Below are 14454 nucleotides of genomic sequence, written 5' to 3'. Positions count from 1 at the left end.
AGGATGTGGGAGCTCAGTGGAAGAAGGACCTGGTGAGGATGTGAACTCAGGTCTTCAGCACTCTCCCTTACAGCTCCCGCCCATCTTAACTCTGCTGACACAGCAGCAGCATGGTGACAGGTCCCCACTAGGGCGTCTGCCTCTACAGAGGAAGAGACTGAGGCACCCAGAGAGCTGGCAGGAGTCCCCTGGAATGAACGAATGGAATTTAACCATCAGGTCCCTGGGAGAGGGGCTGGGCACTGAGAGGCACAGGCAGGGAGGCCTGGCCAGCTAGGAGTGTGGGTGCCCCTTGCGGATGGCCCTTGGCTTTCACGAGCATAGGCGGAACTGGAGTCTGCAAGCTGAAATTCCCAAAGAGCTACATGGTCACCATGGCCTCCATGGCCCATCATCACCCTCAGCCTCAGCTGACACTGCCCCTTTCTGCTCTCAGCATGGCCTGGCACAGGGCTCCTGGGCAGGTGCCACCCCCTGGCACAGGGCAGGGTCAGGTGGGGCAGAGGATAGTAGGGTGGCAGGGGTGGGCTTCCCCTTGGATGGCCCCTCATCTGGAGAGGGGCTGTGGGTGTCAGCGTCCATCCCTGAAGGGAGGAACTCCCAGGGGTGGTGAGGGTGCTGCATGATGTCCTTGTCATGACCTGCCCTCCTGCCCAGGCTCAGTTGATGATCACCTAAGAGCCTTCATCCTGCCCACAGTGGGACAGCAGCCAGGCAGGAACCAGCCCCTCACAGGCCTGCCCCTCCCTGGCCACTGAGCTGAACACATGTCGGACTGTAACCTGTCCCCCCAAATCTTCCCGCTGAGCCTTGCCCAGGTGTGGAGCCAGGAGAAAGTGGGGGGCTCCATCTGTCCTCACAGTGGCTCCTCCCACTTCGACACACAGGCCAGGTCTTCTTATAGCTTTCAGGTGGTGGGGACGCAGTGGGGAGTGATGCCCCAGGGTAGGGGCTGTTTCAGCTTCCAGTGCCTTCCAGGCAACTCACTCTCCATCACTCACAGGGTGAACATTCCATCCTTCTTTTGGGGCTCCCTGGGTTGGGTCTGAGCTGGTGAAGCTGGGAGACAATGACCATCTAGTGTGGTCAGTGTTAGGGGCAGAGAAGACTATGCTAGGCCCAAAGGAGGGACACAGGACTTCCAAGACGTTATGGAAGAATGCCTGGAAGAGGGAATGCTTGAACTATCTCTTCCTTTTATTTTTGGATTGTTGCTCATATATAGAAATAGCATTGATACAGCTGGGCGCGGTGGCTCACGCCTGTAATCCTAGCACTTTGGGAGGCTGAGGTGGGTGGATCACCTGAGGTCAGGAGTTCAAGACCAGCCTGGCCATTATGGTGAAACCCCATCTTTAAAAGAAAAAAAAAGAAATAGCATTGATTTTTGTATGTTGATCTCCTATCCTACCACCTTGCTGCTCATTCTAACAATTTTTAAGTGGGCTCCTTGGAATTTTCTATATGTAAAATAATCTAATTAGTGAATAATTGTATTTCTTTCTTTCCTTTTTGGATACCTTTTATTTCTTTTTATTGTCTAACTACTCTGGTCAGAATCTGCAGCACTATGCTGAATAGAGGTAGAGCAGACATCCTTTCCTTGTTCCTGTTCTTCGGGGGGAAACTTTCAGTCTTTTACCACTAGCTACGTTAGCTGCGGGTTTTTCATAAATCCCTTTATCAGATTGAGGAAGTTCCTTTCTATTCCTGGTTTGTTGACTGTTTCTCTTCTCATGAAGAAGTATTGAATTTTGTCAAATGCTTTTTCTTCATCTATTGAGATCATGTGGTTTTTGTCCTTTATTCTATTGATATGGTAGGTTATATTAATTGCTTTGAATATTAAACCATTCTTGCATTGCTGGGATAAATCCCACTTGGTGTAGAATCCGTTTTATGTGTTGCAGGATTCGGTTTGCTAGTATTTGGTTGAGAATGTTTATGTATATATCCATAAGGGATATTGTTCTTGTGATGTCTTTGGTTTTGGTGTTGGGATAATGCTGACCTCATAGAATGAGTTCTGCCCTCTTCTACTACTTTCTGGAAGTTTGTGAAGGATCCGTGTTCTTTTGAGCCAACTCCTGTATTAGTTCAGGGCTGTATTAGTTCAGTTTTAACTTTAGGCTGGGGCAATAGCATGGCCTGCAAGTAGGTGTTTTGTAGATTCAGATAACTGGAGCCACAGGGTCTGCTGGCACAGGAGCACAGAAGGTAGAGAGCAGGAGTGGCTGAATCAGGAAGGGCCAGGTTAGCATGGGGAGGCCCGAGAGGTTTAGCACTGAGAAGTGATGGGAATGGTGTGCATGTTGATTCTGTGCTGGGTGGAGGGGGCTGGAGGCCAAGAAGGCCTGAGGAGAGGGAGTGGAGGGGATCCAAGAGGCAACCGAGAGGGGCCAGGCTGGGTGGCTGGAAGGCGGAGGCAGCCTTGAGGAAGGCCAGACAAGGGCACGGGGAACAGAGGCACCGAGGTGGGACAGAATCTCGAAGCCTGGGTGCAGTGGGAAGAAGCCCAGAGAGTGGCTCTGAGGCAGGGCCTTGAAACCAGGGGTGGGTGCCCAGGGGGTACAGCTAGGTGAAGTCAGGCCCAGGCTGCTAGAGCCACACTGCACCTGACCCATCTTGGTGGCTGCCTGTGTGCAGGTGGAAGATGGAGGAGGCAGGATGCCTGGGAAGCCAGCAAGGGCCTCTGCTGGCCTTTGGCCAGCCCCAGGGGACTCTCTTGGGGGAGGCGCCTGCATATGGGCAAGCAGGTGGGAGCTGCCGAGGACCAGACCCCTGGCTCCTTGGAGAATCTCTGGCTGGAGGCCTGTGGAGTCCCCCAGGAAAGTGGAGAAAATGTGGGCGGGTTACGTGCCCGATCCCTTGCCCCGCTGCCGCCCGTCGTGCAGGTGCAGTTCTGCAGAGGCCACTTTCCCGAGGGATGGGACCTGGGCGGGGCCTCAGAGCCGAGGCTCCGCGCCTGCCTTGATTTCCAACCACGTTGTCTGGAATCGCAGGTGCTGGGGGAGTGGAGCGGGAGGCCTCCTTTGCTCGACGCGAAGTCTTTCCTTCTTGCACCGACAGACGTGGGCCTCCTGTCCCCAGCGCACGCCACCCTCCGTGCAGCGTGGGGAAACTGAGGCCCGCAGGGGGCGGCCGCGCAGGGTGACGCGCCGGGGGGCGGGGCCGGGAGGGGCGGGCCCGGGATCCTCACCTGCCCGCCCCGTCCCCCGCCGAGAGGGAGGAGCCGGCGGCTGGTGGGCCCGGGCCGGCGGGCGCGGCGGGCGCGGCGGGCATGGCGGGGTCGCGGCCGCGGAGCTGGGGCCGGCGGGAGGCGGGCGACTGGGACGAGGCGGCGGCGGCGGCGGCGGCCGGGGGGCGCGGCCCGGGGCCGTGCCGGTGCGCGCAGGGGAGACGGGCGTGGGCCGCCCCAGGGAAGCCGGCCGTGCCCGCCGCGTGGACGCCGTGAGTACCGAGCCCCGGCCCCTGATACCCGGGACCCGCGCCGCGAGCCTCGGGGTCCGGACCCTGCACCGCGAGCCCCCAGATCCCGGCCGCGAGCCCCGGGCGCTGCTCGCGCGCCCAAGCGCTTCCTGCGGGAACAAAGGCGGGCGTGGGCCGCCCCGGCGGGCGGGTGGGGGGCTCCGGCCGGCACGGGGCTTGCGGGTCTGCGGGCAGCTCCCCGCGGGCGGGCTGGGCACGTGGCTCCCTCCCTCCTGTCTCACTACTGGGCTGCCTCTGGCTGGGCGAGGTGGGGCGGGCGCCGGGGTGTGGCGGCACCTTTGTTCCAAAGCTAGGCCTGTGGTTGGGGGCCCCGCGGCCGGGACCCGCCCCTGACCCCTCCCCACCCGGAGGGCCTGGCTTTGGGTGCGGAGGGAGCTGCTGGGGTCCAGCCGGGTGACCCGGGCCAAGGCCAGCAGCAGACTGCCTGTGGCCTTGGAGACGTCCCTTTTGCACTTTTGTCGGAGGGGGCTGGTTTGCTAAAAGCAAAGAGTTCTTTTCTTCTTGAGACTGAGTCTGAGGCTGGAGTGCAGTGGTGCCATCTCGGCTCACTGCAACCTCTGCCTCCCAGGTTCAAGTGATTCTCCTGCCTCAGCCGCCTGTGTAGCTGGGATTACAGGCGCGAGCCACCACGCCCAGCTAATTTTTTAATTTTTTTAGTAGAGACGGGTTTCACTATATTACCCAGGCTGGTCTCGAACTTTTGACCTCAGGTGATCTGCCTGCCTCAGCCTCTCAAATTGCTGGGATTACAGGCATGAGCCACAGTGCCTGGCCATACTTTTCATTTATTTCGTTTAAAAAAAATTTTTTTTTTAAGCTCCAGCTTTGTTGCCCAGGCTGGAGAACAGTGGCCAACCATAGCTTACCGCCTGCTGGAATTCCTGGTCAATTGATCCTCCTGCATTACCTCCTCCAGGGACTATAGGTGTGCACCACCAAGCCCAGATAATTTTTTTTTTTATAGATGGTGGTCTCTATATATTGCCCAGGCTGGTCTTGAACGCCTGAGCTCAAGTGATCTGCCTGCCTTGGCCTCCCAAAGTGCTGGGATTGCAGGCATGAGCCACTGCACCTGGCCTTATTTTATTTATTTGTAGAGACAGTGTCTTGCTTTGTTGCTCAGGCTGGAGTTCAGTGGTATGGTCATAGCCCACTGCAGCCTCAAACTCCTGGGCTCAAGTGATCCAGTGATCCCCCTGCCTCAGCCTCCTAGAGCAGCTGAGACTACAGATGTGTGCCACCGTGCCTAATTAAAAACATTTTATTTGGGTAGAGATGGGGTCTTGCTATGCTGCCCAGGCATAGTTTTCTTTATGTGTCTTTTTGGGGGTTGGAGCTTTAGTGGAACCAGACCCAGCCCCACTGGGCATCTGGGTCTCACCTTAGCTGCTCCACTAAGGGCTTAACAGGACACTGGCCACATGCCTGCTCCCATCTAACTCTACTGGGGCCCCAGGAGGCACCCTGCCTGGGATGGAGTGAGGGCAGGCACAGACCAAACAGCACAAGGTGGGGGTGCTGTTCATTGGGACCAGAGGTGAGGAAGACACTGGATTTAAGCTGGCAATGAGGGTGCCTAGCCAGAAGAGGGGACTCGATCTGGGTCTTGATGGATGAGTAGAGGTTCTCTGCATGGGAAGGGGTGGAGGTCATTTCAGGCAGAGGAGGAAACATGAATCAGCATGGTGGATTTCAAGGAGAGCAGCAGGAGCATGAGTGAGGGGGGCTGGAGTAGGGGACAAGGCATGACGATGGGTTCCGTGGGCCTGGGTCAGCCCCAAGGCAGTCACTGGTCCTCCACTGACTGTGCACTGTGTAGCCCTCAGAGGGAAGGGGAGTGATACCCCGTGCTGGTGGGGTGGATAGCAGCCCACCCTCCCAATGGTGGTTACGGCCACTGCTGTCAACAGTGTGCTATGTGCCAGGCTGGGTGGTGCCTTCTAGCAACCGAGGCTTGGAGTCTCCCAGAAAGCCACACTGGGACAGGAGCCCAGGTCGTTTGGCCTGGGAACTGAGGGCTCTTGTCTGCTCACTTACCTTCTTCCTGTCTAGGCCCCTTAGAGGCTCACCTGGCACTGGGACTTGGAGTAGTTATGGCCTGAGGTCTGATTTACCTGGGCTGGAGGTTTTCTGAGTTCATTTGTCTCTACCCAGCTCCCACGGGGCCTTGGGCTCAGCCGGTGTGTGAGAATGAGCCAGTGGAGATAAAGGGTTACACGCAGCGCTCAGGACCCTGGGGTTGGGTGTGTGGCCGGGTGGACCAGGGGCTGACTGAGTGGATCCGGTGGCTCTGTCTCTTCCTGGGGTCCTACCCAGAAGCCCAAGGCCTTCAGAAAAGGGGTTTCCTTGCCTGTCATGGCCTTACCTTCCGTGCTGCCTCCTGGATCTTGGCAGTATCCCCCTGAGCGCCCGGCTCAACCATCTCCTGCCCGACTGTAGCTGAGCCGCATGCCTTTGTCCTTGATTGCAGCTTCATGGCGGCTGAGGAGATGCACTGGCCTGTCCCTATGAAGGCCATTGGTGCCCAAAACCTGCTAACTATGCCTGGGGGCGTGGCCAAGGCTGGCTACCTGCACAAGAAGGGCGGTACCCAGCTGCAGCTGCTCAAATGTGAGTCCCTGGGGTGGCAGGGGGCACAGCGGGAGGAGATGGGGGCAGGGCTGGCCATGCCAGTGAGCATCCTCCCTGACCCTCCGCTTCCTCACATGGTGGGCCCTCTGGATTTTCCCATCCCTCTCTGGTGGCTGGCACCCCTGGAGGACCTGAGGTTGGCATTCCTAGCCCCCAGGACTGTAACAGGGTCCAGGGTAGTGCACCTGGCAAGCGCTGGCCAGCTGGCAAGGGGAGCTGCAGCCTGCAGCCAGAGCCCGGGGACCACAGGTGGCTGGGTAGGTCTGGCCTCTGGTGCTGCCCTCACTGAATCTGTGAGTGTTCAGTGGGTTAGTTCGTCACTTGGCCCACAGTGAACCTATGTGCCAAATCCTGGCTGGGTGCTGGACCTCTGGAGCTGCACAGTCCCAGGCTCTGGCTGCCAGGACAGCTGGCTGGGAGGAAGAAGGAGCCCTGAGGCTCGGGAGATGCCCAGATGCTGAGACACTGAAGGCTAAGAGCAGAAGGGCCTGAGCAGCAGGTGTTCTCTGCCAGGGACTCCCTGGCCCTGGGCTGCCTGGTTGAGATGCCCAGGCTGGACTATTCGTTTCTGGACAGGCACTATTTGAGCTGCTCTCCTCTTTGCACAGGCAGCCTCCTTGGAGGAGCTGTAACTGGCTTGCCCCCAGCCTGGGAGAAGCTGCTCAGGGCTGGAGCAGTGGAGCTGGGGTGGTTTCACTGTGACTTTCCACCTGGGAGTGGCCGCGCACCAGTGGATCTCACTGGCAAACTCTCTGGGCTCCTGAGCCTCCCTCTTTATTTTAGTTTTTCGAGACAGGGTCTTGCTCTGTTGCCTAGGCTGGAGTGTAGTGGCATGATCATGGGTCACTGCAGCCTCAGCCTCCCAGGCTCAGTGATCCTCTCAGCTGGGACTACAAGCATGTCACTATACCCTGTTTTTTTTAAGTTTTTTGTAGAGATGTAGTTTCATTATGTTGCCCAGTCTGGCCTAGAGCTCATGAGCTCACACGATCCACCCACCTTGGCCTCCCAAAGTGCTGGGATTACAAAGCTGTGAACTACTGTGTCCAGCCTATTTTTTATTTATTTTTTATTTATTTCTTTTTTAGAGACGGAGTCTCACTGTCACCCAGGCTGGAGTGCAGTGGCACAATCTCGGCTCACTGCAACCTCTGCCTCCTGGGTTCCAGCGATTCTCCTGCCTCAGCCTCCCGAGTAGCTGGGATTACAGGCATGTGCCACCAGGTAATTTTTGTATTTTTAGTAGAGTCATAGTTTCACCATGTTGGTCAGGCTGGTCTCGAACTCCTGACCTCAGGTGATCCGCCCATCTTGGCCTCCTGAAGTGCTGGGATTACGGGTGTGAGCCACTGTACCCGGCCTATTTTTTACTTTTTTGAGACAGTGTCTCACTCTGTCACCCAGACTGCAGTGCAGTGACGTGGACATAGCTCACTGCAGCCTCAACCTCCTGGGCTCAAGTTATCCTTCCACCTCAGCCTCCCAAGTAGCTGGAACTACAGGTGCATGCCACCATGCCTGACTAGGTTTTGAGACAGTCTCGCTCTGTCACCCAGGCTGAAGTGCAGTGGCATGATTTTGGCTCACTGCAACCACTGACTCCTGGGTTCAAGTGATTCTCCTGCCTCAGCCTCCCAAGTAGCTGGGATCACAGGCATGCGCCACCACACCCTGCTAATTTTTGTATTTTTAGTAAAGACGGGGTTTTACCATGTTGGCCAGGCTGGTCTTGAACTGACCTCAGGTGATCCACCCGCCCTGGCCTCCCAAAGTGTTGAGATTACAGGCGTGAACCACTGCGCGTGGCCTTGGTCCCCATCTTGTAGCTCTGGGGTGGAGGGAGCCTCCAGCAGTCCTGCAGCACCCAGCAAGTCAGCTGTGGCCTCCCTGGGCCTCTGGTCCTGGCTCTGTCCTTCCTCGTGGTAGTTCCACACAGCCCCCCACTTCTTTGTGGGCAGCCAGGCCTGCCCTTTGGTGGTGCTCTGGGGCCAGCCAGTGTGCCCACAGACTTTCCCGTATTTGGCCCCAGAGTAGGCTCCTGGGGAGGGGGCAACATGCCAACCTTGCTCCCTGCTATTCCGTTCAGGAGGCCTGGAGGCAGGAGGCCTGACCCCAAGTTGCCCTGGGGTGGGTCCTCACAGTGGGTCTTGGCAGCTGCCCCTCCAGGCTCGCCCTGCCTTTGCCACCTCCCACAGGGCCCCTGCGCTTTGTCATCATCCACAAGCGCTGCGTCTACTACTTCAAGAGCAGTACCTCCGCCTCTCCGCAGGGCGCCTTCTCCCTGAGTGGCTATAACCGGTGAGTGCCCGTGCCGCCTGCTGACCTTGGGCCCTCACGGCCAGCGGGTCCCGCCCCTTGTTCCCACCCAAGGAAAGTGCTTTCTTGAAGCAGCTTTCATGCCCATCCCCTGCCCTCCCCACCCAGCCTCCACGGTGCCTCGCCCTCTCTGCATGTCCTGCCCTCAGGCCTGGGACCCCGGATGTGCCAGGTCTTCCTGTGTCTTCATGCATAGGCCCCAGGGTCCTGGACAGCCTGCTCTCCAGTCTCCACTCAGCCACCAGCCAGTGACTTCTGCATCCCTTTTCCCTCCCTGCCTTGCCCCTTCACTCACCGTGGCCTCTTTCCAGGCAGCTCAGACCCCAGCCAGCCCAGGCCCTGTCCCAAACTCAGGCCTGGCCCCAGGATTTCCTGCTCCAGGGTCCTCCCAGGCCAGGATCAGTTCCCAGCTTCACACGTGTCCTGGGCTAGGCTCTACCCCGTGATGGGCCATGAACTGCCCTTGAGGGCCTTCTGTGCTAACAGGCAGGTGGCCAATGGCCAGGTGGCAGGTGGACAGTGGCCAGGTGGCAGGTGGGCGGTGGCCAGGTGGCAGGTGTGTGAGGGATGCACTGGCACAGCCCATGGCTGGGCCCCTCGCAGAGGGTTAATGCTGGCACCGGGCTCTGGTTCTGGGTGCTGCCTCACCAGAGCCCTGCACCCCACAGCATTCCTCTGTGCCTCCTACCACCCCTTAAGGGCCCAGCCCCTCCTGCCTATGAGGAACCAATGGTCACGTGGTAGTAGTGGGACTTGCTGACGTGGATGATCTTGAAGGGGATAACATGTCAGTAGTCGGACCTTCGGAGTGATTCTAGGCCTGGCCCGCACCCTGGTCACAGCCCTGGTAGGGCAGCCTTGCCAGAGCACCCAGCCCAGTGCCAGGCCCCCAGGCTGGCATGGGGCACTGGAAGAGGGAGGGAGGAGTCTCAAGGACCCTGTGGCCATGGAGCAGGCCCCGTGGATCAGGGCTCCAGGTTCCTCGGGGGAAGGTCATTGTCTTTCTGCAGACGGACACTTTGCCTTCCAGCCTCCAGCATGTGTCAGCCATGTAAAGCGGCATTGGTGGCCATCAAGGGGGTGTGTCCTTGTCTCCTGTTCACCACTGCTCCCAGGAAGCCCGCTCATCACCCCTCTTCCATGCCCCTCCCTGCCCCCTTATACCTGCCTGGGGCCCCCGCAGGGGGGCCCACCCAGATCTGCCCGCTTCCGTTGGGGTGTGGTGCAGAAGCAGAGAGACTCGTTCACGGGTGGGGGCTGTGGGAGGCCATCCCTACAGCTGTGAGCCAGGCTGTGACCCTGGCGCTGTGCCCTCAGGGTGATGCGGGCAGCTGAGGAGACCACGTCCAACAACGTTTTCCCTTTCAAGATCATCCACATCAGCAAGAAGCACCGCACATGGTTCTTCTCCGCCTCCTCCGAGGACGAGCGCAAGGTGACTGGGGGTGTGGGCCTGCAGGCACCAGGCTGGACCTGCCTTGGGCTCACTGGTCCTAGGGCGCTGGCCTCTCAGCTCCAGCAAGGAGCAGCTGTGGCTGGGACACAGGGAGCTGGGTCGCTGCTGCCCCAGCCCCATCCCCATGCCCAGAGCCTGGTGCCAGCACCCACACAAGGAACGTCCTGTCCTGGGAGGTGCCCCTGTGGGCTGAGGGGAGACACACAGCCATGCTGTACCCAGCAGGGTTGCCTCCCCTGACCTTGGGAGTCACAGCAGAGCAGGTGGGGCAGTGAGGGTGGAGGGGTGCGGTGGGGCCTGCCCTGGTGGCACTGTGCCCACCGCAGCCCCGCTGACCTGCAGAGCTGGATGGCCTTGCTGCGCAGGGAGATTGGCCACTTCCATGAGAAGAAGGACCTGCCCCTGGACACCAGGTGACCCTGGGCCTGGGGCATACCGGGCGGTGGGGGTCCCTGGGACTCCTGGGTTTGACCCGGGTGTCTGCCTCCCAGCCCCGGGCTTGGCACAGTATTCCCTCCTTAAATGTTTCCTGGAGGTGCCAGCTGGGCCGCATGTGTGGGTGTGCATGCGTCTCTCTGCTCCTGTCTACCTCCAGCCTGTCTTGTCACGTCTGTTTCTGTGTCACCACCGTGGGTAGTTCCTGTTGGGGTCATGGATGTTTCCACGTCCCCGGCCAGGGAGGCCTGGAACGGCAGCATCTGGGTGCTTTGCGTTCCCAGCCCCCTACCCCACCCTGGCTCACTAGGAGTGAGACCAGAATGAAACTCCAGGCAGGGCGCCACAGGGCAGTCCGAGCCTTGGCAGTCTTCCCCTTGAGCTGGCCCAGTGCACAGCAGATACTCTCTGGGCTGGAACTGCCTGTCCCGAGATGGTGCAGAGGGAACAGACCTTCTGGTCCTTTCACAGACGGGGACAGGAGGCCCAGGGAGGGCTGGGCACACCCAAGGCTGCCCTGCAGGTCCCTGCCTGACCCCGAGCTCCTGGCCCCTGGTCCAAGCTGTCCTGCCTTGGGCCCAGTCCAGCACTGCCCAAGCCCTGTTGAGGCAGGAGCAGGTGGAGACGTGGGTGTGGTCAGGGTGGCCATCCTTATAGGGCAGGAGTGGCAGCTAGTGGCCACAGGGGCACCGCATGGTGGCACCACAGCCTTCAGTTCCTGAGTCTATCCTTGTAACTGTGTGTGTGCATGTCCACGTGTTGTGTGTCTTTGTGTGCACGTCTGTGCTTGTCTTATGTGTTTATCTGTGTACCTACACGTCTGTGTGATGGGGTCCTTGTGTCTGTGTGTCCACATGTCTGTGTGTGTCCCTGTGTCTTTGTGTGTATATCCATGTCTGTGTGCCTGTGTCCCTGTGTGTGCATGTATGTTCACATGCCCATCTGTGAATCTGTCAGTGTATCCATGTGTGTGCCTGTGTGTACCTTTGTGTGAGCATCAAGGGACCTCCCAGGGCTGGTGCTCACTGTCCACCCCGACCCACTCTGCGTTGCAGTGACTCCAGCTCAGACACAGACAGCTTCTACGGCGCAGTTGAGCGGCCTGTGGATATCAGCCTCTCCCCATACCCCACGGACAATGAAGGTGAGGTCTTACTCTGCGTCCACTGCCCGTCCGCCTGTCCTCACCTGGCTGCTGACAGTGAGGGGCCCAGCCCTCCTCTTGGCCGCTGTGGAGGAGAGGGAGGTGTGTTGGGCTGTGCTCTTTGGCAGAGCGCAGTGGCATCCCGGGCCCTGGCCTTTGGCAGCAGGGTCTGGACTCACAGTCCGCCCAGCCGGTGCTCGCCCCCTGCCTCCTGGGATCAGCTGTGCACGGAGCATTGCCTGGAGACTGGTCCGGGGCCGCTTTGGCCCTCACCCCCCGCCCCTCCCATGCAGACTATGAGCATGATGACGAGGATGACTCCTACATGGAGCCCGACTCCCCGGAGCCCGGAAAGCTCGAGGGTAAGTGGGGCGGGTGGGCCTGGGGAGCTCTGGGTGCGTGAGAAGCAGGGTCTGGGACCAAGAGCAGAGCCCCTCTGAGGCTGGGGATGCTGGCCCAGGTACCGCCTTGGGTGGCCTCTGTTTCTCTTCTGTGGCCCAAGTATTATGAGGATTGGAGCAGAAGAGGCGTACCTGCCGCCAGCTCCGCTTATCTGCTCTGCCCATCTCCCAGGAGGAGGGGTGGGTACACGGTGGTGCCAGGTGGAGCCAGGGTGGCTCTGGAGGCTGAGGATGGGGAAGGAAGCGTGTTGAGGGGTGCACAGACTCAGGGCCGGTCCATGTCCCCATGGCTCCCAGCTTGTGTGGATGCTGCTGCAGGCCAGGTCATTGCCCTACCCCACCCCACCCCACCCACCCCAGCATCCATCCCCTTCCTGCAGCCCACAGCCCAGTCAAGGAGACAGGCTGAGACAGGTGGTCCCACGTGGATGACGGAAGCACGAGCTGGGTGGGGAGGATGTGCCTCTGTCCTCCTCTGTCCCCTCCCTCCTTCCTTCCCTCCCCATTATCTCTCCAGGCCTCTCATCTGGGCAGTTTCCTTATGTCTGGGGCTGATCCCTGATCCTTCCATCGTCCATGCATCCGCCCTGCCTCTTTGTTTTTCTGCCCCCTGTCCTCACTGACCTGGCCTCTGCTGCCCGTGTCCTCTCTGCTGCCCGTCCCCTCCCACCTTCAGGGTCTCGGGTCCAGCCCCTCTTCTCCTGCCGCTCCCTTCCTCCTTCCCTCTGGGGCCCCAGTGCCAACCGTCCTTCAGCCCACCAGGATCTGCCAGCTGCTTGCCTCAGTTTCCCTCCATGCAGAGCTCTCATCCCACAGTGTTCGCCATGCCTGCCCCCTGCCTGCACACTCCTGCCTCCAGTCTTAGCCTGGCTGGTCCAGCCCTGGTGAGCTCAGGCTCTGTCTGCCCCGCCCTGAGCTGAGACCCAGTGTGGCTAGAGACGGGCCTGGGGAGCAGCCCGTGCCACTGATCCACTCTCCCTCCCTCTGGACCCTCTTTGACCTCTCCCCCAAACATTTCTCATCCAGACTCCTGTGGCCTCCCCATTCCCAGTTCCAGCAGTCAGTCCTAAGCCAGCCCAGCCTGGCACCCGCCTTGTTCCTCGCCTGCCCGTCTTCCAGGCGTGCCATGCCCCAGGGTCTTCTGCCTCCTCAGCTCCTGTGCCGGCCCCGTAAGGGGTACCCGGGGCTCAGGCCTCACTCCTCTCCAGAATTCCTGGGTGATACCCAGGTCATCTGCAGGCTGCCGGCTCTGACTTATGTCCAGCCGGGACCCCTGAATTCTGTGCTTACGCCCTGACCATCCCCCCGCGTTCCCGGGTGTCTCCCAGCTTTCTGGACTTGTTCTGAACAAACAGGCCTTTACCTTCCTCGCAGCAGCTCCCCTGGCCTGTCCTTTGGAATTCTGTCCTCCTTCCCGCTCCGGCCAAGCCCGGAGGTCCCCCTTGACTTTTCTTCCTTTTACTTCCTTCCGCCTCTGGGAACCCGATGGCTCCGCAGGTGTCTTCTAGGCTTTAGGAAGCGTCCACAGGCTGCCATAGGGAGGATGGATGGGGATGGCTGGGGGCGGTGGGTGGTCTGGGACCCTGGGGAAGGCAGGATGGGAGTGCTGGGTGTTGGGCTGAGGGGTGGGCAGGCCGTGGGTGGGCCGACAACGGGTTACACTCCTGGTTGGCCCTGCTGACCATTGCCAGCAGAGGGTAGTGTTGGCCCAGCCTGTCAGGGTCCAACATGGGTCTCTTTGCTCTGCAGATCCCCTGACACACCCACCGGCCTACCCACCACCCCCAGTGCCCGTGCCCAGGAAGCCAGCCTTCTCTGACATGCCCCGGGCCCACTCCTTTACCTCCAAGGGCCCCAGTCCCCTGCTGCCACCCCCACCCCCTAAGCACGGCCTCCCAGATGTTGGCCTGGCTGCGGAGGACTCCAAGAGGAACCCACTGGGCCTGAGGCGGGCTGAGCCTTGCCCCAGGGTACCCGCTACCTCCTGGAGGATGAGCGACCCCCCAATGGGCAGTGTGTCCACCACACCCGGCCTTCGGAAACCCACTTGCTTCCGGGAGAGTGCCAGCCCCAGCCCGGAGCCCTGGAGCCCTGGCCACGGGGCCTGTTCCACTTCCAGTGCCACCACCCTGGCCACTGCCACCTCCAGAAACTGTGACAAACTCAAGTCCTTCCATCTGTCCCCACGGGGACCGCCTATATCTGAGCCCCCACCTGTGCCAGCCAACAAGCCCAAGTTCTTGAAGACAGCTGAAGAGGACGCCCCAAGGGAGGTGGCCAAGCCTGGACTCTTTGTGCCCCCCGTGGCTCCCCGACCTCCTGCACTGAAACTGCCAGTGCCTGAGGCCACAGCACGGCCTGCAGTCCTGCCCAGGCCGGAGAAGTCGCAGCTCCCCCACCTCCAGTGAGTTTGTGTGGTGACTGGAAGCCCTGGTCTGGCCTCTTGATGGGCACTCTGCCCACCCCCCACCCCTGGCACTCTTAGCCCATGATAGGGTACCGGGTGCAAGGATAGGAAGGTTCCCTGATGCCTCCAGTCTGCTTTGGTGGCACATGGAGCATGTCCATGACGGCCCTGAAGC

General features: G+C 60.0%; 1 protein-coding gene across 3 annotated transcripts in view; it reads left to right on the top strand.

Moving 5' to 3' along the window:
* The window catches only part of SH3BP2 (SH3 domain binding protein 2), a 38987-nt gene that overhangs the window by 20705 nt on the left and 3828 nt on the right, over nt 1-14454 (top strand). For 2 of the 3 annotated variants that reach the window (XM_017514325.2, XM_017514324.2), the window contains exons 2-8: nt 5960-6099; nt 8316-8418; nt 9754-9871; nt 10235-10305; nt 11383-11471; nt 11765-11833; nt 13622-14276. In XM_017514325.2, coding sequence (XP_017369814.1) covers nt 5964-6099; nt 8316-8418; nt 9754-9871; nt 10235-10305; nt 11383-11471; nt 11765-11833; nt 13622-14276 — 1241 coding nt within the window. In that variant the 5' untranslated portion in view covers nt 5960-5963. Of the gene's footprint in view, nt 1-3230; nt 3451-5959; nt 6100-8315; nt 8419-9753; nt 9872-10234; nt 10306-11382; nt 11472-11764; nt 11834-13621; nt 14277-14454 lie in introns of those variants that run through there. The other variant, XM_017514323.2, reaches the window with a different exon arrangement.

The sequence above is a fragment of the Cebus imitator genome, unplaced genomic scaffold (genome assembly GCF_001604975.1).
Source record: "Cebus imitator isolate Cc_AM_T3 unplaced genomic scaffold, Cebus_imitator-1.0 Scaffold522, whole genome shotgun sequence".
NCBI lineage: Eukaryota > Metazoa > Chordata > Mammalia > Primates > Cebidae > Cebus > Cebus imitator.
Note: the sequence above shows the minus strand (reverse complement) of the source record. Positions and strands in the feature narration are given on the sequence as shown.